The 26206-nt window shown below is 41.2% G+C and overlaps 1 protein-coding gene across 2 annotated transcripts in view; it reads right to left on the bottom strand.

Moving 5' to 3' along the window:
• dock1 (dedicator of cytokinesis 1) overlaps positions 1-26206 on the bottom strand; it is a 169433-nt gene that overhangs the window by 118658 nt on the left and 24569 nt on the right. Inside the window, exons 5-18 of one of the 2 annotated variants that reach the window (XM_079657413.1) lie at positions 25783-25879; positions 25010-25158; positions 23759-23894; positions 22169-22326; positions 21014-21095; positions 20372-20507; positions 18575-18647; positions 16044-16183; positions 14047-14172; positions 13577-13701; positions 9540-9638; positions 8971-9043; positions 6109-6212; positions 5544-5727 (exon numbers count right to left, since the gene is read on the bottom strand). In XM_079657413.1, the coding sequence (XP_079513539.1) occupies positions 5544-5727; positions 6109-6212; positions 8971-9043; positions 9540-9638; positions 13577-13701; positions 14047-14172; positions 16044-16183; positions 18575-18647; positions 20372-20507; positions 21014-21095; positions 22169-22326; positions 23759-23894; positions 25010-25158; positions 25783-25879 (1682 nt within the window). The remainder of the gene's footprint in view (positions 1-5543; positions 5728-6108; positions 6213-8970; positions 9044-9539; positions 9639-13576; positions 13702-14046; positions 14173-16043; positions 16184-18574; positions 18648-20371; positions 20508-21013; positions 21096-22168; positions 22327-23758; positions 23895-25009; positions 25159-25782; positions 25880-26206) is intronic. The other variant, XM_079657414.1, reaches the window with a different exon arrangement.

Here is a 26206-nt window from a genome sequence, read left to right as displayed (position 1 = left end):
TGGGAACAAGAGGATGAGTCATGATGTAATTAATCACGCTAGATGGAGCGCTCGTTCAAACCAATTTTTGCAATTTATCGAATTGGGACTGTTGCGGCACTGGGTTTGTTAGCCATGTGAGCAGCCTTTAGATATGTTTTTTAAAGTTTAAAGATATTCAATAATTGATTAACAGAGTAATTGTTCCCGCTATAGTCCAGTCCAGATGTAAGTTAGAGAGAGACACTTCTTATGGCAGATACATGTTGTTTCTATAAAAAACATGGTTTATAGAGACCCTTGCCTCCATCTGCTTTAATATGATTGAATGTAGCATTGGAGCTGGGGTTCAGTTAATGCCACAACAATATGTTAATTAGAGTATGAAAGTGTGACTTCAGAGTACAAAATTAGCCGGATCTTCTGCCCCCCCCCCCCCCTTCTAGTCGCATTGTCTGAGCTGAGTAGAATAATTGAGGAAGGAAAATTATTTTGTAACTTAGTCTAATTTCCTTTTGAAACTTTGAGGATCTACTTATTTGAATTAGGTCTATGAAGTGTTAGAACGAGGACCTTGATTAACCGCAAACTATTTTTACTGACGTACAGATATCCCCTTCCCAATGTATGTCTATAGGTAAAAAAAGCGTGACGTCGTTGATGGACCCATTGACATCAGGTGAAAGACCCAGATATCCTCAGCTTGGCCACTTTGTCGAAGCCATGCACTCTTCCTGGGGTCATGGCTGCTCCCTCTCTCCGCTCACCATGCCTGATCAGCTATGTGAGGACCAATTGTGCGTGGCGAGACAGTGATATATGCCTGTCATCTGCAAACCCGACAACATATCGGGCTTCAGTCACAAGATCCCATCTCAACTAACAAGGATCCCACTCCCCAAGGAGACATACATTTGAAAAATGACGGTTGCAGCTCAGAAAGACAAATGAGAATAAATCATCGGGGAGCTTGTTCCCACTGTAGCACTGTTGGAGGCCACACCATATGTAGCACATGGGACAGTGAGGGGGGTGGGAGGTATTGTTTGCATTCAGGAAAAGTGCCTTCAAAACTATTTCTGCCCCAGAATGGATGTCTTTTTCGTCGGCCGGATTTAAAAGCAGCAAAACTGGCAGATGTGTTCAAATGATTAATTCTGAGACAATAGGAACAACTGTCAGCGCATAAAAGTTATCAAAACGCCTTTAAATCCCCATTTCAATGTTTATTTGCAGTACATCTTGCCTGACAAGAGCATTTTTGTTTTCTTAATTACAAGAAAATGCAACCAATAAAGTAGCCCTAATAGATTGTTATTTGTATTTAATAGTTACAACCTTGTTTTTGGTTATAAAATGTGAAAGTGCAGGTTTTGCAAAGTGATGTAAGAGCAAATTCACACTGTACAAAAACGTACTTCTCTACCGTACGACTTGTCTTGGTAGGAATAGGATGTGAATCCACCTGTATATAAAGCAAGCAGTCTGTTACAAGGGTCATTCAAGTGTCCCCCCCCCCCCCCTGTGGGCAACCAGTTAGTCTGAAGCGAATATGAATCCAACCAATAATGGAGGGAGAAGTATAGACACAATTACAGGCGCGAATATCACGTGTTTTTTATTATCGGTTAATATGTTGATTAACAAGAAATTAATTCATTATTTGTTCTCTATATCGAAAAAAAATGTATGTCACCAGAGACAAATGAGAGATTCTTAAATTGTGAATTTGAATTAGGGCAACAAAGGCTCAGGATGTAGAGCGGGATGTCGTGCTAATAACTCGGTGCCTTGGGCAAGACATCGGACCACAGCGGTCTCAATGGTCAGGCAATGTTTTTGACGAAAGAGCAATATCTATTATGTCTATAGGAGCACAAGATCACATATGAACAGCAAATACATTTTTGAACATTTAACCTCATGATTTAAAAAGGTTAAGGTTAACATTGTTTGTCTCAACTCTTTGTTGACTTAAAATAACTGTTGGAGGGGGAAGGTTATGTCAAATTGTAGAAAAGGGAAATTAGAAACAAATAGTGAGCGAGAGAGAGAGAGAGAGAGAGAGAGAGAGAGAGAGAGAGAGAGAGAGAGAGAGAGAGAGAGAGAGAGAGAGAGAGAGAGAGAGTGAGTGAACTAGGTGTTTAGAGTTTTAAAGAGCCTCCAGGTTTTAATAAAGCAGTCAGACTGCAGCACAGACAAAGAGAGATTGGCTCGGCTTGCTTTATTAAAATAACCTTTTCCTAGATCTTCAGTGTGGGATGAAACCCCATGGGAACACACACTCACAAGCACACACTGGCCGTTTCTCAATGTCGAGTACACATGCTGCAGAGCCACTATTTCAAGTATACTACGTCACCGAGTGGCGCCGAATGCTGAGCATTTAACATGCATTTAAACAGTCCTTCGGCGCCTCTCCATGACGTAGTATACTTGAAATAGTGGCTCTGCAGCAGGTTTACTCGACATTGAGAAACGGCCACAAACACACAGCTCTATGTTTAATCAATCTCAGTGAACAAGGCAGCGTGATCCCAGAGCACCTATTGGTGCCATGCAAATTAACAGCACAAAGTGCCAGGTAAATATCAGCTGCTCTACTGGACTGAATCTTCTCACCAGGACACACACTGCTGCTCTCACACAGAAAGAGGGAAGCTTGGAAAGGAAGGTAATGTGGATAAGAAAATGCTGCAGAACGATTTCTTCCTCTGTTTTTTATACTGTCCTTCTACAGTTTAAAGACAACGGTTTGAGCTCCTGACGTTGCTTCCCCCTATCTATTGTGTGGGCAGGTTCTGCTTCTGTAACTAAGGCTGCTGACATCACCACCCACTGAGCAGAGTAGGAGGGCACACACGACTGTATTTTAATGACAACTTCATACCGCAGACTAAACTTAATAACCCTCAGAGGGAACGTTACTGGAACAACACAGAACGCCCCCCTCTTTCATACAATATACTAAGCTGCACTTTATGACAAAACTATGAAGAAAAGGGAAGATCTAACCGTGGCTGTTCTGGGGTCTTTAGTGGTCCACTAACCGAGGCTTTTAAACAGTTCTTGTGCATGTTATCCGAGCCACATTTAGGAGAGCAACAAGGAAAAATCGACTTTTCTCTCGCATGCTGTTATCTGTTATCTTTCAAGATGTTCTACAAGGTAAAATAAGGCCTCCATATTAGTATGTGGCTGGCAGAGGTGGATTTCTACTGAAGATTGATGCAGACAGCTGTTCCTCTTCTGCAAAGTCACAGTCAGGTGAAAATGTCAGTGGAATGTTCTCAAGTGCAAGAGGTCTTACACTTCTGCGACTCAGACTGTCCTGTAATATAAGCAGAGACACTAAAGTCATATAACTTTATCATATCCTATTTCACAGTGTATTCAGTGAGTGCTCTGATGCCGCAAAGGGCTCAACCATGCAAAACATACATTTGCGTCAACGATTCACCTTAAGCATTTCCATTCAAACTAGCCTGGTCTGACTATTTAAAATGATCCTTGCATTCAAATGTATAAAAACATTAGAGGCTTATTCAAACAGGTTGTTGAGTTGGGCAGGTACTACTCTATGAATGACTATGCCAGTCAAAGTAAGCCTGCCATGAATGTGTCGCTTCTTCATTTTGATTCTCTTTGAGGCTGCGGTCAAAAAGCACTGAGGAATGAGGAAGCATTCATTTCAGCTCTAATTAAAATGGTGACCAAACAAAGCAAAGAGTGCAGGGGAAAGAAAACCATCACACAATCATCAATAGGACTACCGTGTTATGAACACAATCTGGAAATACCAACATGTCCAGGGAGGGTTAACAGCAATGTCTGTTGGGGTTTATGAACATGTATTATGTCAAGGGAGAACAGAGGAGGCCAAAGTGCTTTAGACATGAGCCACAGGGCAGCGATGGGGATTTCCCAGCTTAATGAGTGTAGATCTTCTCAGGATCCATGGAAATGACTCCACCTGATGACAGCAGTATACAGAGCAGTATTCGAGATGGAGTGAAATGTACTGACTGATAGAAGGGAGTTGAGGAAGAGAAAGTAGGTAAGAAGGGGAAATGGATGGAAGACAAAGGGCAAACGTCCAGCATGTGTTCACGTTTGAAGTCCAGGTGAGAAATCCCGGGGTCTTACTCTGAGTAGCATGTGCATGGTGAATGGACTGCATCTATAAAGCACGTATTTAGCCTTTGAGACAACTCAAAGGACCTTTTACAGTTTTGACCACACACAAATTCATGCAGAGACAGAGGGTACCAGACAAGCCACCTGCACATCAAGAGAGAACTAAATGTAAACAAACTCACACGCAGTCAGGACCTACAGTATATGGTAGGGATGTAACGATGTATCGAATATCGCGGTAAATAAATGTCTCAGTACCGTCGTGAGACTGACAAAATCTACTGCGATTTATTAAATATTTTTTAAATATATATTTTTTTTTTAAACCTTTATTTAACCAGATGGTCCCATTGAGATCATCGATCTCTTTTTCAAGGGAGACCTGTCCAACATGGCAGCAAGTAGGTTACAACATGAACATAAAACAACAGATAACAAAAGGACATGGTATTTACAGGGCTAGATGTACATACCTAGAGACATTGACAAGTACCAAAAGTATATTTATATCTCACCCTGTCAATAAGCCTCACCTTCTTGGCAAACACTGTATTGTTTTTGAAGTGGTGGAGAGACAATGCAAAGTTTTACCCACTGCTGTCACCCATGGCCAAAGCATATCTCTCTGTCCCAGTAACATCAGTACCAAGCAAGAGAGTTTTTTCCACAGCAGGGGATATTGTAAACGCCCAAACATCCCAGCTTCTACCTGGAAATGTGGACATGCTCATATTCCTAAAAGATAACCTTGATGATGCTGAGTGAGTGAGTGAGTTAGTGAGTTAGAGTTGAGTTACTTGAAAAACTAAAGTGAAACTTGATTTATTCTATTGCAGGGTCTGATTATTATATTGTAGACACTTTAAAATACTACTATCCTCCTCAAATGCTGTACAAATCAGCAATTTTATTTTATTCAATATCGTGATAAATATTGTACCGTGGACTTTTAAAAATGGCGATATTATCGTACCGTGAGTTTTTGGTATCGTTACATCCCTAGTATATGGTGCTTAGTATCTTGCCCTAGGACATTTTGACCCAGGGGTCAGTAAAACCCCAGCCTTCTGATTGTCTGCCCTATGAATAAGTTGTCTTTAAAAGTCAGGCACTTTAACCCAAGGTTGGTTTTAAAATCCAGGGTCTGTGTTGTTGAAATAGATTTGTATGCATTTTTCCTTCAGTGAATGCTTTTCTTCAAAGTACATTTAAAAATGAGGGTGATCATTTGGGCTAATGCAAGCATTTCCTTAAGAATCGGCTTTAGGGTTAGAACACTTAGGTGAAGACCTTGATTATCATAATTAAATGTATAACTGTTTAAGATCCATGGGGACCCTAAAAAAATGTGCTTTGTAGAGAAAAAAGTGAAAGAGCCCAGAGTGTGAAAAAGACACAATACTTGAGTGAAGTATAGAGATTATTACCGTTCTGTGTGAGTTTGGTGGAGCAGACCAGGGTGGCGATCTGGAAGGAGTCCTTGCTGATGGTGCAGTTGCCCAGGTTATGGGTGTTTTTCCCGGTGGTGGAGTAGCCCTTCTCCTCCAGCTCCATCTTGGTGGCAGGCAAGTTCAGGTACAGAGAGGAGTCTTCCAGCTTCTTTGCTTCAGCCTGAAGAGACATTCATATCAAGTTTTGTGAACTATTACTTTTTTCAATAGAGCAAGAGTAATTACAAAACTCAACTGCAGTGTCAAATGAGATTAGACAAATCTAATTGTGTTCCTACATTAAATGTGATATTAAGATAATTAGCAAAGGTATCATTATAGCATTTTAATCAAATGTATTTTCAGTTCACTGAGGGGGTTGATGTGTACAAAATATACAATCCTCCATAGAAGGCAGGGAAGCTATTATTATGCATCTCCTCATATTAAAGGCAAATGTTCTACCTAGACTCTTTCTGTGGGCCAGCCCTGCAGGTATGCAGCCGGTAACAAAAAAACCAGGAGTGACTTCTAACCGTGCTGTGGGCTCGTTCATATTTACCTTATACACGATGAGATCATGCTCGCCGTCCCTCAGGGTCGTCCCATCGTACCTCATCAACTTCACGAAAGACAATGCGAATATCTTCTCCGATTTGTCTTTGGCTGTGGGAGGAAGAAGAGAAACATGAGAAGGACAGAAAACAGAGAGGGAAGGAGATGTAAATCACTGCATTTCAGATTCATACATACTTTGGTTTTTGGTGTATATATAAACTTTTTTTTTTTTTTTTTTTTTTTAAGAATGCAGGGAGTGGTTAGAGACAGGCTCCTTCGCAGCAAACTATGCTGTGTAGGGCTTGCTTTCCAAAAGTCATTAACAAGTTACAGATAATGCCAAATGTAAATCTCTACAGTACCGGCTCCGAGTAAGATCCTGAGCTGGCACAAGAATCTAATGTTAATGTCTGTATTAATGCTGTGTCTGCATCTGTGCACGAGTTGTTCATCACTGCAATTATACAAGGTTGCAAATGAACTGTGGATGGCAAAAAGCAGGTGGGATATGCTTACATTCTTTTTTTTTAAAAGCAGATATATGCAGCCTCTGAACATTGATGTAATTATTATACAGGCAGGGGTTTTTAGACATATGAAAATAAAAACCGCTGTAAAAGAAGAAAGAAAAATGCTCATTGTTTGTGTGTATGTGCACACACACATGAGACAGTCCATTGAGTTGTTGTGGGGAAGCGCTGCATAAACAAGCGAAAGAGTTATGACTTTGTCCTGTAACCAAGCGTTTGTATACGGCCGCATACATCATCATTGTGGAATCAACAAGCTCAAATGTAAGCGCAGGGCGACGTGATTCATCGAAGTATCTTGCACATTCTATCTGCATAAATCCCCTCATTGGTTTGCTGCCTGCAGCCTCGCCGGTGAATAATTGCTGGGTTGGCATCAGAGGAACCAGCGGAGGGAAAACACTGCACGCATGTCACCCAGTTAAGAAAAATGTTTAAGTGACTCTCTAAGGAAAGGAGAAACTTGGGATTCTGGGAAAGAGGTCAGTTTCAGGACAGTGACTCTCTTTCAGCTAATCAAAGTCAAGTTTGTAGGAAAGCTTTGTGGCCTTCTACCTCCAAGGTGGGCTGTCACTTCACATTCATGTTAAATGTACTGTCCCCATCCTCTGCCCACTCACCAGGTAGTGACATAATGACAAATGGAACAGAAGTGAAAAGATGGCAAGGATCTCTTACAGCTGTGGTGGCATCTGTGATAGCAGCCATCGGTCTGATGAGCCCTGACAGTGTTAGAGCGCTGGTCTGATTCTGAACCAGGGGCTGTGATACAGAGCACATGAGCTGTAGCAGTGACCCTTATTAGCAGCTCTGTCACTCTGTGTTTCCACCAACAGTTCAGTCCTACTGAAGCTGGGAGCAGTGGAGGAGGCGGGAAGGACACAAGCAGGAGACGGCAGAGGCAGACAACTGAGAGGACTTGAGAAGTGCTTTGCTGGTAGAATGTAGACATTTCTTCACTTTTGCTTATTCTTATGTTCACTGATTTCTTTTTTTTTGAAAATGATAATTGTGTGAGTCTCTAAAATACGATTTGTAGACTAGATCTAAACAGTTTAATCAAAATCGTATATTGTCATTAAAAAAAATAGTACAGCTCCTGCGATAGTCAATAATGCAAATGTTCTTAAATCTAAATGACACATTTTTTCCAGGTTCGATAATAATGATTTCAACGTTGATATCGAACTGGAAGTCTGCCGCACAGGGAAATTGAATTAAAATTGCATCAGTTGTCTTCCAGTACAATTAAAAGGGAGAAAACCAGCAGGGTGGTGAATGTAACAGATTTGATAGTGTTTATAGGCAGCCAAAACTCAGACAGCGTAGAGACATGGAAGTAACATGCGCACAGGTGTCTGCATAATTGGATACAAGTGTAAACACTGATAGGAAAATACAATGCATACACCACACAGAAACCAATATTACCCGACCAATGCAATCCAACTTATCTCTCTATTGCCAATTGTTTGTGAGTACAAGTGTGGTAGCATCATTATGCCCCTCAGGGCCCAGAGTCACTTGAGGTGAGCAAGTTTCTAAAGCAACCATTGCAGCATGATAACAGCAAGTCGCAGCGTTTCAAAGGCATGCCTCGTAACAGCATTAGTCCCCGCAGAAGCAAGGTGCCAAGCATGACAAGAAGGCTCTCCAAGTGGATTATAAGCTCTGAGAACTGGCCGTTTCTGCCCAAAACACCTGCATGTCGGTGAGAAGCCAACAGAGCTGAAGGGTTTTGTAACTGGAGGATGACAGCAGCTGTATATTATTTTAGGGAGGAGGTTTACCTTTCCGTTCTGATATGCGTTGTGTCCTTCTCTTCCTTTTGTGCCATGTGAACTAATTGTTTAATACACCTGTTGTGGCTCCCATTACCCCGCCAAATCCTCTTCCCCTGCCCCAGCTCGGCTGCTGGAGGGATGGCCTCGCCATGTGGCGGACAGATGGGATGGCAAGGCTGCCAGTACCAGGCTTCCCTGCCCTCTACACCCCCAACATTAGACAGGATGTTAAAAAATAAAAGGCCATATAACACTGGCTACATTAAGCTAGACACTGGTCCCAATAAACAAACGAGTCCCCGCAGGCATTTTTTCACATCCCAGCTGTAGTGTCGGACGAGCCACTTCATGATGCTGCTGTGTGCATGGGCAGACTAATACCTCTGATTAGTGTGACAAAGGGTGAGCTTCAAAGTATTTATCACTATGCCGCACATCTGCTCCGATTGGATATCTTCCATTCGGTTTTTTTCAGCGGATAGATTAGCCGTCCAATTGTGCATCTGGCCATTGGCGAAAAGTTATTATTCACACGCTGACATTTGTACTCACAGTCCTGCGATGAGCGGTGGCGAAAGGTGAACCGCAAGTGACTCCGGTTCACGTCTTCAATAGGGATAGCAACCTGAGGAGGTGGACAGAAAAGGGTTTTGTAAACATAATATCACAAAGCAGATTTTTAAGGACGCACTGGGAAACACATAAGCCCCTGATTTTAGATTTCCATTTTAACGTAGTAACAATGTTTAAGTAATAACAATCAATTTTTGGAAATTGGTAACTTGTGATACTTACTACTTTGTAGTGAATGTGCTAAAACATGAAAAACCCCTGATATGGACCTTATTTTATTTATATACATTTCTGCTGCCACCACATTAATCATTTAATATACTGCATGGTTTAATATTGATCGCCGTCTTTCTATGCTTCAAAGCTTCATGGGTGAATATCCACCACAGTGTTCATTCTACAGAACGCTGGTGATGGAAACCAGTGTAGTGATGAATAATGGATTTAAGAATGATATAAAAAAGGGAGGCAAGGCATTCGAGGTGGAAAATAATCACAAAATGATTACCTGCAATAACTGAGAAGAAAATGTAAGGAGTGAGACGCACCTTTATGGTTTCAAACCAGCGTGGCTGCTTCACTTGGTAGTAGATGACAGACTTGTACTCGTTGATCCCTTCATCCCCAGCGCCAGGGAAAATCACATTCTAGTGCAGAGAAAGAGAGTTATCAAACAACAGGACTGGTTATCTAGTGAAACGGGCAATTCAAGTTTTAAAATCATCATCGTTTAGCTACTCTCACTGTCAAAATATTAGCATCATCGCTGCATGTAGGAAATTGACTTTCACTTTTTTTGTAATAAAAATGTAGTCTGTGGAACATAAAGCCTTTCGACTATAATGGCCTTTAAAAGTCTGTATGCACTTCATGCATGCACACACGCGTGTTGGCGGCCAATCTCATGACAGCTTTGTGGAAATAAGAAATAAATTAGATTTTAATTATTTAAGGAGGGGCAGTGGCTCCCATGCAGAGAGAAGTGGAGGAGAGCCAGGCGCAGGGAGAAGAGCAGCTGGTGCTGATGGAGCCAGCCATGTAATATTGGTAAGGGTGCGTTATGTAAAATACTACGACCCCTTGGGGGATTTTGGCACGAGGATTGGAGTGACAGCGGATAGCAAGCATGCCTTGTTTTCTATCAATCGGCACTCAGCCTGCCCACCTCCCGCTACTCCAGCTGACTCCCTGCCCTGCTGCTGCTAAAATACTCTGTCGTTAATGGCTTCTGACAACCAGCAATTATCAGGAATAACAGGCCTCGTCTCCCCAAGCCATGCCGAGCGGATCTGGGGGGCAGGTGCGAGCTCTAGTGACTCTTCCCCTTACACTAAAAGGCCTGGATTCAGGAAAGCTTCCGATTTTGCCGAGGAGAAAGTGGCCGAGGTCCAGACACAGCCACAGGCTACTTTGTCAAGGTCATGAGAGGCCACTGTCTAGCCCAGGGGTCTGCAACCCGCGGCTCCGGAGCCGCGTGCGGCTCTTTAAGCCCTCTGCTCTGGCTCCCTTGAGCTTAGACAAAAATAAGAAGGAAATAAAATAAAAGATATTTGTAGGACTATTTATATTTTGTTGCAAGGTTGAAAATGTTTCATATCTTGTATTTTGAGGTGATACTGTGAAACATAAATACATTTAAAAAACGTTTTTAATTAGTTCAACTAAAATATGCGTCACATCCTGCTACGGTCCCGCGCGAGCGCCTTTTTATGCAGGTGAATAACTGACCCCCGGCTCGATGAGCGAACTATGGATAAATCAAAGAAAATAAAAGTATCAGAGGAACACAGAGGGTTCATTCTGCATGGCTAGAGTTATATGCTTTCACAGCAAACGATGCTGGCTTCCCGGTATGTTTGATATGTGGAGAGAAGTTGTTAAAGGTGCTGCAGCTTTACGTATTGGAGGAACAACACGGAAGAGGAAGACAGCTGACAATCTTCAGTCATAATTCAATCAGTCAACTATTTTTAGGGTGCTGCTACTGTATATGTTTGTTTTATTTCAAAGTGAGCCCATTTTAATTATATTCATGTTCTTCAAATGTGCAGAGGACCCCCCAAGTGCTGTGTTGATTTATTTTAAAGTAGGCCTGTGTATTCTTTTTTATTTTCCTTATAAGAGTTCTTTGTATATTATTAAGGTAAATGGTAAATTGAGGTAAACAGTTTTCTATAATGTAATAAATAAAAGTGAACTGAAGTTTTTGTCTACGATATAACAATATATACAACTTTATAAGCTATCAAATATGTTTTGTGGCTCCAGACAAAAATAATTGGTGGAAAAGGGGGGAAAATGGCTCTTTTGGTCAAAAAGCTTGCAGACCCCTGGTCTAACCTCTTACTACACAACATCACAAATATGTTATAAAATTGAGAAAAGATGATGAAAGACAGTGGTATAGAAAGAGACCAAAGAAGAAGAAAGGAGAGACGAAGGCTGAGACATAATCAGAGAAAAATCAAGGGAGAATTCGACAATTAGTGAAACTTGCGAAGTAAACCTATTATAAAACTTCATGTAGTTTGTAATGTAATTACATGTTCCTATTTTCAAGTGCCTTGTGTATGGAGGCGTCTTCATTATATAACATAAATGGCTTGATGTAAACAAAAGAGTTCCTTTCTCAAGGCAGTAGCTGCTCAGACACAGAATTGTCCTGCCAATTAAAATCCGGGAAGGAAGACGGAGAATTTGACCAATTAGTTGTGATCCCTACAGGATCCAACAGATGAGACTGTTCTATGAAAAGCTGCAAGGCAAGATGTTGAAAAGAGCTGCAGCGCTGCAAGGAAACAAGGCCATGACATCCGCAGGTGTGATCAATGAACATAAGCTGACAATTTGGGTATCATTACAAAAAAATAAATACCGTAATTTTCGGACTATAAGCCGCACCTGAATATAAGCCGCAGCAGCGGCATACCACTCTCGGTTCCACTTTTACTTTTGCGCGCTACCTGTCTCACTCTTTTCCGGCCTCCAGCTTTTCCTGCTGGAACCCGCCGCTTAAAGGTGGGGGTCCGCAGACCGGCCATAGAGCCCATAGAGTTAAAGGTGTTGGCCGTTAGCTGTAAAAATCCATAGATTAGCCGCACCGTTATATAAACCGCAGCGTCGAAAAATAGGGAAAAAGGCGCGGCTTATAGTCCGAAAATTACGGTAATAGTAATAATAGAAAACCGATAAATACCCCATGTTTAAAAACTGTATTTGCAACAAGCTATCAATAAAAAAAAAAGGTATGAAGTATATAATGTCTTCTGGTAGATGCTTGTAGACATTGTAGTACAATAAGTATAATACAGTATATAAAAACATTGGAAGTTTGTGAAAAATCTGTGATCAGTGACAAATGTGTCCATGTACTGCATTATAAATGATACCATCAAGAACAGTCAATGAGAATAGTTGTCTAGCAAGGAAGCAGTGGATAATTGTGTGTATTTCCCGGGACTGTAAAATCAGAAAGAAGTTGAGATCATCCCTTCTCTCTGCTACTTCAGAACTGCATTTACAGCATAATCACTACGGATGCTTACACTTCCTGCCTGCTGGGCCAAATCACTGACGAAGCCTCTCAATCTTAGACTAATGTGTATAATTACAGCAGCTAAGGGTAATAGCGCTCTCCTTTCATTGGCTGTTAGCTGCAGGCCGTCCCTGCAAATCACTCCTTCGTCATTAGTCCTTGTGACTTCAACTCGGGCATAATGAGTGTGAACATTTTACTGTTAATACATATAAGAAAGCCTTGCTAGAAAATATTAGCTGTAACTTAACTGCATGTAAACTGAATACGGGTTAAATTAGTCTCTGAAAACAAACTGAGTGGGTTCATTCTCCCACGAACAAACGCCTCCTCCCAGAGCCACTCGTACATACTCCTCATGATCATCTCCCTTACACCTCTCTTATCCCTCAATGCCCTCTGCAGAACAAGAGGTAAAGCCATTCCGGATGCATAAACATCAGAAGAATGGATTACTGGCTAGTTGCTTTGGATAAAACAAAGCCTTCATAAGGACATTAGAGACCTGAAGCAAAAGTTCATGAAACGTGTTCCAGCTTGCACACTTTTTGGAAGCCATCATAAGGATTTGAAACCTAGATTTTAAGAACAGATTCTCCATACTGTGGGAGTGCAACTATCTACTGTATATTATACACCCACAATAAAAAAAACTACCTTATTTGACCCGACTTCTAATAAAACACTATAGCATCCCGTTAAACTTTAAACCCATGCTCCTTTTATTGCCTGTCTGCATGTCTTGGTCTATAACTGATTCTGACAATGACAAGGTTGATTCCCGCATTAGTGAGCCAAATGTTAGGCTACTCAATCAACCACAAAGACCCAATATTGCATTCTGTCATTTTTTGACGGGGCGGCAAAGGCGTCCAGTCTGGCCTGGGTATCATGCTGCTTTACAGGAGTGCTAGTCAGTTAAGCAGCGTGCTGAGCTGTGTGAGATCAAAGAAAGCCTGCTGAATCACAGACTGTCTGAAAATACTTGTGTCCTGAATGCTGAGAATGAGCTGAACCGGGACAAATAAGTAGGTTAACATCAAATCTTACCTCTAGTTTCTTGCCATCCTCATCGTAAACAGACATGGTCACCTCAACGTTTTTGGGTGTGGTCTTGCTTCCCTTGTCAAAATCCCCCAGAGCCAGTGTAACGTAGATGTCGTTTCGAACGTCACCTTGGAGTTACAGAAACAAGCAGGTCAGATGGGAGGAAATCTTCCCTTTTATGGGTTTTCAAGGAGCTCAAGGTCAATCGTTTATGTGAATATTAGTGCAGAACTCATTACATCTTAGGTGCCATAAGTGGGTATTTGGCACCATGTACTTCCTGGTGACTTCACTCTATTAAATAACTAATGTCTTCATCAAACCTTAATGTTCTTTTCTCCCTCACTCACATTCTGTACAATAGTAGCTCTTAATTTAAAATCACTTTCTGAATGATTGATATGTTCAGTCAATGACATTTAAGAAAAGGAGACTTTCAGAGAGCCAAGGTCAAATGTTTTAAAAATCTCCACCTGGCATGATGATCTCAGGAAAGCCCATCTTGCGGGCCACAGCGGTGGATCGGTCCACCAGGTGAGGGAAGTCCTTCCTGATGTGATGGATGTCTCCAGGAAGCAGCTTCAGAGTCACCCACAGGCCTGGTGATGCATTCAAGGCAAAGAGGGGAGGGACCAAGATAACGTCAGGAGGAGACAGCGAGAGAGCAAACGGCCTCGGGGAATTACTAAAAAGTGATTTCTAGCTGTGTTTTCTGCTGTCGGTTGCCAGAGAGACATCCAACAGCTCGAGGGCAAGACACTAAATTGAAGCTACCCTCAGGGATGTGATTAGGAGAACATGACAAAGGATACAAGTGTGTTTTCCTAGTGCTCCGCTGAATGTGTAGTATAGAGTAGTGGGTGGGCAAACCTACAAAACCTTTAATGTAATATTAAAGTTATTTTAACAAACAAACGGAAAAACTCAAATAACAAAATATGCAAAGCATGAGCCTAGATTTGTGATGCTAGACATCTACATAATACCTGTATATGAGCACATGTATTTCCTTTTGAGGGTGTCTCTTCACATTTGCATAGGTTTCACAAATGTATGGTATTGTTACTGTAGTTAGAAATGTCAAAAATTATTTTATTTAATTAAAATTGCTACTTCAGAACACTAATACATGGGAGGTAAATACGTTTTTCCGTAAAAAACAAACAAACCCTTGGTATCCCTATAAATGAGAAGACTTTAGATTAAAAAAAAATACCATTGTTTTCTGTTCCACTGCCAAGTTCATAATGCTGTCCCCAATAGCAAAAACTTTTATTTTGTAACTTTCTATTCTATTAGGAGAATATCTGACATTTATGATAGAATAGCTAAACTGTGCAGTAATTCAGATTTATATAATTGGTATTGGAAAGACCTGAGAGTGCAAAGCTATAAAAAGGGAAACTGTGTCTCTGAATAATATATATAAAAATAACAAAAGTGTCTTCAGGGCACTTTCATTGGGTCATATTTCCTAACAATTTAACACCAGTAGCTGTCCTGCTTTTCTCCTGTTTTGGAAGGAGAGCTTCTGTTATGCCGACAGCATGATGTGCCAGTTTCGGTCCATGGGATATTCTCTCAGGAAAAACAAAGCAGCGTAGATGCATACCTCTGGTCAAGACAGAAAGAAAAGTGGATCCAATTAAAGCAGTCATCATGCAGTGCACCGCTTCAAAGGCCACCAGAGTGAGTGATGCCTGAGAACCCAGAGGCTTTGTTCACTTTCACAGGCCCCATATTGTTATGAGGGACTTATCTCTCACTCTCCAAGCAGGAAGCCTTTTGATATGCGAGTGTGACCCGGGCAGCTGCTCTCATTGCTCCGCTGTTCTTCCCAGTGTGGGCCAGAGCAGACCTGACATTTATCCGAGTACATCTTCGTATGTCATGACAATACCATGGAGGCTGCACGTCGTTTCCCCCCCACCCAGCACAAATCCCTCAGATGGCTAATGTTGATCTTCTAACCACAGATATCAAAAGCCCGATAAGATCCAGTCTTTGCTGACGACTCAGCAGCTTAATTAACAGCTGGATTACTTACATTGTGTAGTCATGGTGATGAGGGCAACTATTTTTAGTATGAAAGTTGATTTATGATGTGAATATTTGACAAAGAATAATGTTCTTAGTAAAGGAACTGTTTGAATTCCCTGTAAGCGGGTTATGTTACCTTGTGTGAACAGAGCTAAAATTGCATAAAAAACTGTTTATTAAAGCAAATTAAACTAAATAAAATATTACTCTCCGACATTAATTATAATAGACCCAGTAAAATAATTAGCAGGGATGGAAAATGAATAAAAACACTTTTTTTTTTTACAAAGATAATGACACTTCACAATAGATGCAATTTCAAATTCTATTAGCATTTCTATTAGCATTTCTATTAGCGACAATAAAAGACTGACAGCGTGGCGACTTCGTTCCTCGGCCTTGGTTCTTGTGTCTGAAATGTTCACTGTACCTTGGCCCTTGTGATTGACCTCTTTGGCGGTGATAACTTTGTTGATGACGGTCTGGAGGAAGTCGTTCTCCCCTGCCACCCTGGGTGAAAAACGGGAGATGTTCAGCTGCTTGTGGCGAATGGCGTCATCCAACGCTAGCCTGCAGTATGCAAACAACAGGCAAACACCACAGAGAAGAAGAGATGGAGGAGAAGGGGAGCCACAGAGTGATGGTTGGGAGATTGGGAGTGGGGTGAAAGAGAGACGGAGAAACAGAGACACACCGAAGAATGATGCGAATACCGTGACACAAAGCCACTTGTTAGCAGTTAACATTGAGCCAGGAAGGTTGATGAAAGAAACACAGAGAAATCCTCATTTAGGAAGTTATGCCAAGTCACCATTTAGGCTGCATTCACACTAGGCTCTGCATATCCTTCTATACTTTACATGTCAATGTGGGTTTTTAAGATGTGATGGCTGCAGTTGCAGCAGTATGGAAAAAACAACCCAGCATCACAATTTGGTGGCTTATCACTTTACTGTGTTGAAAAGTGTAAAACCCTGTGAGGTAGTAGGACATTAATCGTAGTGCAGTTTCTTGACAGTAAATGAGCTATTCAAATGACTCTCCCACACCACCAGATAATCCTGCACTAATTGCAGCAACGTTGATTTGGTGTGAATGCTATAGCGCCACAGGAGCCGTGTGAAGCTTGACCTGGGGGTGGCCTTTTAATGTTTTCAAAGAGGGTAATGATATAAAAAGGGCCTCAAACTCAAGACAATACCCAATTATTAATATTCTAATTCTGCTTTATTGACAAAGCAAATGTAAAACACTGTATTACATCATGTTTTGTTCTCAATGGGGCTACAGGTGTCAACAGTACCAACCATGGGCTAATAAAGGGGACTGGATACAGGAACAGTGCTAGGCTCTGAAACCAATTAGTGGCCAAACTGTTGAATTACAACTTCCAGGTCCTTAATGTGATCTAAAAAAAAGTGTTTCCAAGAGACTGCCAATTTGAAACTGACGTTGAACAGTTAACGCTTTTTAAGGATGAATCGCGGTATAAGGAAATGCTTGTGCGCTTGCTCTATTGGCCCCATAGATGTGACAGATCTGGTAATTGTTTACCACAAGTTAAACTTGCTTGGCTTCATGAGCCATTGGACTACTTTTATAGTAAGGACCCCACTTCCAGTGCGGTGCCAAATTCCAATTAAACATTAAAGTAAGTGTAAGTGTGAACAGAGAATAGGGAGGTAGCAGATGTGATCTTGGAAACACCACATGTGGCAGCTGTGAGAGAAATGTTTGCAGTTGGCGGCGCCGGCGATGCCATCTGCAGTGCAGAGGACTCAAAACAAGAAGAAGAAGTAGAGCATGGAGGAGAAGACAGCGGTGAATGATGTGAGCATGGAGGAAGCAGTAAAAGATCTCTGTCACTCAGGCTGTCTTCAGTGCCTCCAACCTTGAATCCAAAACCAATCCAAGCAAGGAGGAAGAATAAGGGACATTTATGGGACATGTACAGTGTAGGACAAGAGGAACACGGGAGATTCACCCTCAAATGTTTAAAGTAGTTTGATCCTAAGAATTTGCCACAGTGGGACATTGAAATTCTGTTGAAAGGGGCATTGGATTTTATGAACGGTTTTCAAATTGGGGAAACCGTTTTCTTTTATCTTCCCAGAATCCAAGGTGAAGTTGATATGACTTAAACAAATAGTCATGTCAGCATGAAGTGAAACTTTGCTAGAAAAAGCATTATATTAATTTAAGTTGGTTTGATTCTAGACAACAAGCCAGAGGAGAGCTCATCTGTAATAAGGGCGTGCGTGTCTTGGACAAAGAAGAACCACCAACAGTTTCAGTAAGATTTTGATCTATGTAGTCCATTTTCTGAAAGCCATTTCCATTTGTGTTTTGCTGCCAGGAGTCCATCCAAAATACATCACGTCAAACCGACGCTAAATGGCTTTCTTAGCCTTGAAAACACAGAGTGATGGCAAGATTTGCGATTTCATCAGTTAAAATTTTGTGGAAAATATTCACACTTCATAAATAACACCTTGTAGAACCTGTTCTTTTGGGCTGGAAGGCTCTAATTTCCATGATTTATGCTTACAGATAAAACCGTTAAGTGTGGCGATCTGCCAGCTAAACTGCCTGAATCTGAAGCCTTTCCAATTATGCAGGAAATCACATGAAGGAAAAGGTTACTCTGTATCAGTACGCAGTCCTACGAGAATGGCAGCAGTTAATGAGATTGCCTTAATTGAGTCAGCAGGGAAAAGGGGAGCACTAACGTCTTAAAACCCCCGCTAATCAGGTGTCAAGGATTCAAGACTTTAAATTAGTTAAATACGACCGCTAAGTTTCCGACATACTGTGCTTACTCAAATTAATGGGAATATGTGTAAATGGCAGAATGACATCAGCTTTGCTATTTTATGCAACATTATACCAAGCTTAAAGGAACTCTATGCTCCCTTATGTGCTATTGTGATTTTTTGTTGTGGTGCTGGACAATCCACTTACGGCTGAAATGGGATAAAGTGCTGCTTGTCCTCATCGTCCATTTTGCCCGTTATGATGTCGGTGACATCCATTACTGTGGAAAAACAAGGAGAGATGGTTAAAACATTTTCAAGGCAAAGTAAAGCAAGGCTGTAAAAGAGCCAGAGAAATGTATGACAAGGACACATCAGGGGGTAAGAGCAGCTAACGGTGGCCTTTTCTCAGTAAGCACTAATCAACTAAGATGGTAAAAGGACAGAGGGAGGGGTCTGAAAAAACACGATGTTAGAATATCAGCATATAGAGTAACTTAATGCATTAAAAAGGTATTTTCTGTAGACTTGCCAGGGTTTTCATTCTTCCACTTTGCTGCAGTGATGTACATGTGTACTCCAGGACCCTGTGACGTCATGTTTAGGTGTGGTTACACTGTTGGCCATACCAAACCACTTCTGGGTTTAGTTGAGTAAACGAGACTTAAAGGTCACCTATTGTGCAAAATCCACTTTTTCATGTCTTTTATACATAAACATGTGTCCCCTCTGGGTAAAGAGATTCTGAAAGTTTCAGGAAAAAATATTTGCTCACTTTTTGTCCTGATCCATTTATATAAAAACCTGTCTGATCGGATTTTGGCCACTTTATGATGTCATAATGTTTTTTTGGCTTGTGTAACCATTAGCCAATAACCAACCAAGGTAAACCCCCCCCCCCCACCCACCTTATCACCTGAATCTCCTTCTAAAGCACCATTGTGTTATTTTTTAACCAACTATCTCTCAGAGGGGCGTGGGGAGTGGCTCCTTATTTTCCTCTAAAGTAACAGAGAGAGAATGAGCACTTTGGAAACAGAGCTGTTTGGTATTTCAAGCCAAACACTTCAGAGACATGTTTTGTATATATCTGAGGTTTCAACCAGAGAGGGCAGCAAAACACTTATTTTCTGTCTGGTGATAAATTACTCTTTAAATGTATTTTAAAATGAATAACACTTGTATGAGAGCAATGCTGAGTAAGCGACCTGATAATGTAATATTATACAAAATTGGGTGCTAACATTGTCAGACTAACAAATGTTTTCAAACACAGCATGCATTGGGCTATCAGCTGAGTGTACAACCTGCAGGTCAATATTGACCAAACATGAACCCTAACCAGCGGAGCCGCAAACCAAAACAGGAAACACATTCTTGAAATCGCTTCCACTTAAGCGAATGAGAGACGGTGCAGATAATCAGAGTGATTTGTGCAGCAGTCTTTACCCCTCCGGTCACATGTAAACCATATGATTCCTGTTACAACAGCGTCTAAAAAATAAGCAAATCTCAAAAATGCAGCTCTCCATCATGCTGATGTCTAAGGATAAGCCATCATAAATCATGCTGTCATTTCTCTTCAAGTGGAAGTGGGGAAAAGACACTGAAAGAGGGGGTATCATTTGCTCTGTTTGATAACTGTGGGCAAAACACCAATCTAATTAGTTTACACCTGGCAGCTTGCCAACAGGAGATAAATCAAACTGTAATTCTTCTTTCCACTTATTTGAGATATCTATGAATCTTAGACAAATACAGTACATTCACTCATCTTGGCAAAGACTTTGGCACAATACATACTGTGGAGTGCAAGGCATAACAAGGGATCTGTTCTGATCGGTTTCATTTACATGGGGTTATTCAAGCAAAGCCAGAGGGGAGGATGGAAGTTCAGAGAATCAGTTCGAAAAAAAAAAGGTAGGTCTGATTATAGTAACACAAGTCGTGCAGCTTTTCTTTGGAACAATAGGGTGTTACTCAGTGTCTCTGTCGTCTGCTCTACCTGCCACTCCAAAGGGTCTCCTCAGTCCTGACGTCAGCTTCTTGGTGTTGTTGTCTCGCAGCTCCATGCGCCCCACTCGGACAATCTGACACACAAAGCTGATCTTCTCTCTCTTCAGATCTTCACTGCCCAAGTCCTGAAGAGGGTTGGGAAAAAGAGAAATTATGAAAAAAAATGCTTATGCTCAGTAGAATCGATAGATATGACTTAAAGCTTAGGTAGACAAATCCAAAACCATTACAATGGGGTTGTATATTTGCCCCGAGAAAAAGCATTTGGACTTAAATTCTAATCTGGCAACAGCATTTTTTTTGCTCAGGCCACATCAATCATAGGGTGCACAACAACAACTGATCGATTAAAAGCACTGTCTTAAGTGAAGACGCGCTTGTGTTCCGGGCAAACTTTTCAGTGCGTACCAAACGTAGCAGAGTGCTCCCAGTGGATGCACGCTGACCCCTGCGCCCTTGTGCTTCCATTAGATAGAGGTGACTGCTTTGTAAATACATATGACGAGCCAAGCTCTTTCTGAGAGAGCTCAACAAATACAAGCTCTGCAAACAGGCTCCCACATGACTCATAACATGGCTGAATAAACAGTGGGCTGGCCACAGGGACACGTATACAAGCAAACACACTCACCGTGAAGACGGCTCGCAGGTTATGAAGCTGATCTATGTCTTTAACCAGACCTGAACTTGACCATTTCACCAGGTAGTTTTCACTGTGAGAGAGAGAAAGCATGACTCATTCTTTTAGTCTGTCTTGGCAGTTTTTAAGATTCACATAAAATTCTCATAGAAGAAAATTAAAAAGGCAATCAGTTGGGTTGCATTCAATATCATTCCCTTGAAAGCTGAGGAAGCTTAAATGTTAATCCTGACACCGATCCGCTTGAGAAGCAAAATGCAAGAATGATGTTGGATGTGAGGGAAACATCCCACGGCCGAGCTGCTCTACTCGTGATAATGTGCTGTCAAAATCCTAAAACAATAGCAAATCCCCGGGAAGCAGGCTGCACTTGTTCTGGTCACGCTCCAGCATGGCGTGCGTCTGTATCTGTGTGAGTGTGCTTCCAAGTGTCTGTCAGTGTTTGTACTTGCTGATAGCTGACGATTTTGTAAAGTACGAGTAAGTCTGAAACATCAAACGCCATGAGGATATCAAATCTCGTCCATACAGGGCTTTACGTTTAGTCTTCATATGAAAAGTGCATGTAAACTCATCACCACTCTATCTAGAAATACCAACTGTGTTTGAATGCGACTTTTCACTAATCCCTGTAGGCTACACATAGGTGTATAGTTCAGAAAAATATATTCACGGATATTTTAAGCATCAATTCATGAACACAGTTATGTTTAAACTGTTGGAGTTTAGCATATGTAAAGTTTATAACCTGTAAAATGTGTAAATATGTAAATTGCTATTTCATTTTATGGGCATTGTTATTGCTGCTACATCTGCTTTTATCACTGATCTACTTATTTGTGTTTATTTCTATTACTGCAGTGAGAGACGCCAACCAAATGTCATTATACCTTACTATATATATATATATATATATATATATATATATATATATATATATATATTATGTATGATAACAATAAAGATATTCTGATTCTGATTCGGTGTCTAAAAGGCACAAGTCCACCATCTTTACATTTTCCTATTAAACCAGAAAGGAACTTTGGTTTCAATTGACATCCCAATGCTTCATCAGAACGAAGTCTGTGAACATGAGTGAGTTAATAAAGGGAATAAAAGAGATTGAATATACACCGATGGATTTACCTGACAAACTTGGAGTCCACTGGGTCGTAGAGGGACATGAGCACCTCTGCATCCTCTCCGATCTTACACACCACATTCTTTAGAGTCACGAAGAGGCCGAACGACGGTGTGGAGGCAAACTTTGCTTGCCTTGACAGATCAATATTCTGCTTCTGAGACTGTCGGAGGGAAACAAGAGATATAGCGCTCAATATCTGGCAATCTTCAATAGCTTTCTGTCACATGTAGGTAGACCTCAGTGCTGTGGAGTTTAAACAATAAGCCCGGAGGACGAAGAGATACTGGGCGTGGGTGTGGTGAGCAACAGCACACCAGATAATTGAATGTCAGACACTGGTTCTGTGCCTTTCTGAAAAGTTAAGCAGCACAATGTCTATAAAATAAAGCTCAATGATCTCAAGGGACACACCTGGATAAATAAAGGTTTGAAATTAAATGAAATCAATCAAAATTGAGTTCCAATGCATTTTGTCCTCAGTGGAATAAAAAGCATTAACATGTGCTTGATCTCCAGAAGTGCATCCGCAGTATAAAGGTGGGCTGGTTCCTTGGACGCCCTTCAAAAATATGCTGGGGCCATATCATTAATATTTATCGCGTTGACCTGGACACTTTTTGATTGCCCATGCATATGCAATAAAGACCTCTGGATTAAAAGTTCATGTACAATGAGACCACATAATTGCAGGGCACTTAGCGTCTTACACTCCTACATACTGCCAGATGACATTTAGGTGAGGGATGCCACCGGTACGCCAAGTAAAATAGACAGGACATCTGGCTGAGTGCCTGGCTTTCTGAAGAAGCAGTGAAGGGGTTTTGTGTACAAGCGGTGGCCCAATTGTCCCCACGTCCGTGAATTGTGCAAATGCCAAAATGCCATTTTAGATGCAACTATCATTTCTCTGCATTTTTCTTACCTTAAAAAACACACTTTGACCATTTGTTTTATTTTTGTTAAAGCCTGTGCTGTTACTTGACATGTGTCATTTGAGAAACAAGTCATTTTTGAAAGCAAAATAGCACAATGGATTTTTCAATGGTTTTGCAATCAGCTAAAAGCAAATGTTTGTTTGTTTGTTTTGCAGGTGCTTAGTCATCAATATCAGTATTGGACAAATTGTCATTTTATAATAGTTATCGATAAAACGTTAGGGATTAACATGAATTGCTTTTGGATCTTGAATATCTGTAACAAATTTCACAGAAATCGATAGATATTTCAGCCTGGACTTAAGTGTTGGGCCGACCAAACTAATGAACATTGCCATCCCTAGAGCCACACAGTTAGCTAAATTGATACAAATGTACATAGATATGGAGCAGAAACTACTGTAGAGGAAGCAGTCTCCAATGAAGATGAATGAGGGGTCATAGCAAACATTTATCTCATATGAAGCGCTGTGAGAACCGTGGTGTGTTTGACTCTGGCTGAGAATTAATGAGTCAGAAAAACAAGATGACCCCATGCAGATCCCATTCACACTTTGCAGTAAAGTGCTTATCTCCAATAAACTGTCTTGATAAAGACCCATGTCTAGTTGCAGGTGAATGAATGACGTCCAGAGAAGCGGGAACCTCTATCTTTACCCTCTCTTCTTGAATCCGGTCCTCGATTTGTTTGGAGGCCGCCTCGTGCGCTCTGAACAGGCTGACGGTGCTGGTTGTCTCCGGGTCCAGGATGTTCCCATCTTGGTCTCTCACCACCAGATCCAGATCCAGGTACCTTTCAGAAAAATGTTTCAGAGTTAACGAGTGCCAGAACCTGCCAAGATGAAGACATACAATAGATATACCCGTAAGACAGGGGTGTCAAACTCAAGGCCCGGGGGCCAAATCCGGCCCGTGACTTCATTTAATGCGGCCCCACAAGAGCTTGCAAAGGATATAATATGGTTATTATACGGTTACATGCCGATTTACAGAAGCACGTTGCCCATAAACTACATTTTCCAAAATGCATCTCAAATTTGACTTTTTCCTCAGAATTTGACTTTTTCTTCAAAATATTTATTTTTTCTTAGAATTTGCCTTTTTCTCAGAATTAGATTTTTTTTTTTATCATTTTGTGACATTCTCAGTGAAGAGCCTTGCAATGATTTTCCCTAGACTTCTGCTTTCAGACGTAGTTAATTATGAAGTTATTACCCTATCCGATAATAATCCAATGCAGAGGCAATAATGTAATATAATACATTATTTTATATATATTAACTATTTATATATGTATTTTTATAGTCTTAAAGTTACAACCAGCCCTTTGAGTGCAACCATAATGCTAATGTGGCCCGAGAAGAAATTGAGTTTGACAACCCTGCCGTAAGAGATTAGGTAAATACATATTATGAATGTATAAAAAAGGAAATAGCATACATTAACTGTAAGCTGCCACATTTTCTACTCGTATAACATACCCTGAGCTCTTTCAAAGCTCCACTATATATTTTCCGACTCTTTCTTCCATGGAGGGAGTCGGGCCAACATGTAGTCAACGTATTTCATCAGCACCCTCATTCTGTGGAGGCAAAAGCCATTTCTCTACCTGGCCAAAGGTTTAAAGTTTCATCACAGGAGGAGAATGGAGCTTTCAATTTTCAACCTATTTTCTAGGCCCACTGCAGACACAGCAAAGAGCTGTCACTTCATGATGGAATACAGTACGCTTTGCTGAAGCTAAATCCCTCCAGTTTGTCCTCAAGCTAAGCGATGACCTGTCACTTTCTATTGACTGACACTGCTGACCTATTCCAACAAGAGTCATGTTTTCGGAAAGCTATGAGGATAAAAGGGATATCAGCTGAGGGAGGGGGGTTAAAAGGCCTCTAAAGACAGGATCCTCACTTGTTGCCGTAGTCTATCTTGGAGGTGACTCTCTGTTTGAGTTCGGTGAGCTCATCCTGCGGGAGGGTGCCGGACAGGATCTGGGAACGCCATTCGATGAGGTCGTAGATCATGTCACGGACCGAGTTGAACATCTCACGTTTGTCTCCCTGACAGCGGAAACAGATGGACGCACATGAATACAAATTAGACACAGGAGGACATTTGGAAAGTGCTCTTTGTTTGAACTGTTGACTGGTAAAAGAACTGTGTTCATGCTGGAAGGCCAGGCATCTCATTAGCAGCAGGTTCAGCACAGTGAAGGTGAAAAAAAGCTCTTAATTATTAAGAGCAGGTGGAATTACCTGAGGCAAATTCAACAAATTACTTTTCAACAGGAATATGTTCCTTAACAATACTGCATTTCTCTCCAAACTGTTACATTTGCTTGATAAATGACTGCGGGATCTATCCATAACTGTATTACCTATGGCTAAGTATTAGAATTTAAGTAGCTTAATATTGTATGCTCCATAAAAAGGTTTACAAAGACACTTTGGGACACTTTACACATTATTGTAGGTCCAGTTTGATATGAGACTCAGTTTTACACATTTCCGGGGTCCTTTCTCCAAGCCTCGTTCAGCGAACAACAAAAATGTGGAACTCTGTACTAGCGTTTCTTCGCAATCTAACATCCATATGTAACGTTACCATATCTGACATGAATATGAGTGTGTGTAAGACGTGTGTGTGTCTTATTGTTTCTACAGGCTTTGGACAGTCTTGCTTACCACATACAAGTCCCTCCATATTGTGGCCCACTCCCGCAGTGTGGTGGTCACCTCCTGAACCAGGGGCAGCTCAGTGGGAATGACCGTCTCCTTTTGCCTGCAGGGACAGTGAACACATTTCAAACCTGGATTCTGTGTCCTTCCTGTCCTTTCCTCCCCACGTGGAGAAAGTGTGGGCTGAAATGTTGCCTTTTATCTGCGTAATTTGAAATGTATTCACAGGTTTTTTTAAATGTATTTATTTAATGTTGTATGGAAACAAGTGTCTGCTCTCCAAGGTTCCCAGCTGCATTCAAGGACTTTGAAGTGGAGGGTGGGGGGGCTTTTTTGTGTTGTGGAAGTTAAATCAAAGAAGTGCCACAAATTGTGCAAAAACAAAGCCACATGTCACATCTGATCAAGTGCAGACCGCCTTACTGACAAA

Source organism: Notothenia rossii (assembly GCF_949606895.1).
Source record: "Notothenia rossii genome assembly, chromosome: 11".
Lineage (NCBI taxonomy): Eukaryota > Metazoa > Chordata > Actinopteri > Perciformes > Nototheniidae > Notothenia > Notothenia rossii.
This window is presented reverse-complemented; position numbering and strand designations above follow the sequence as displayed.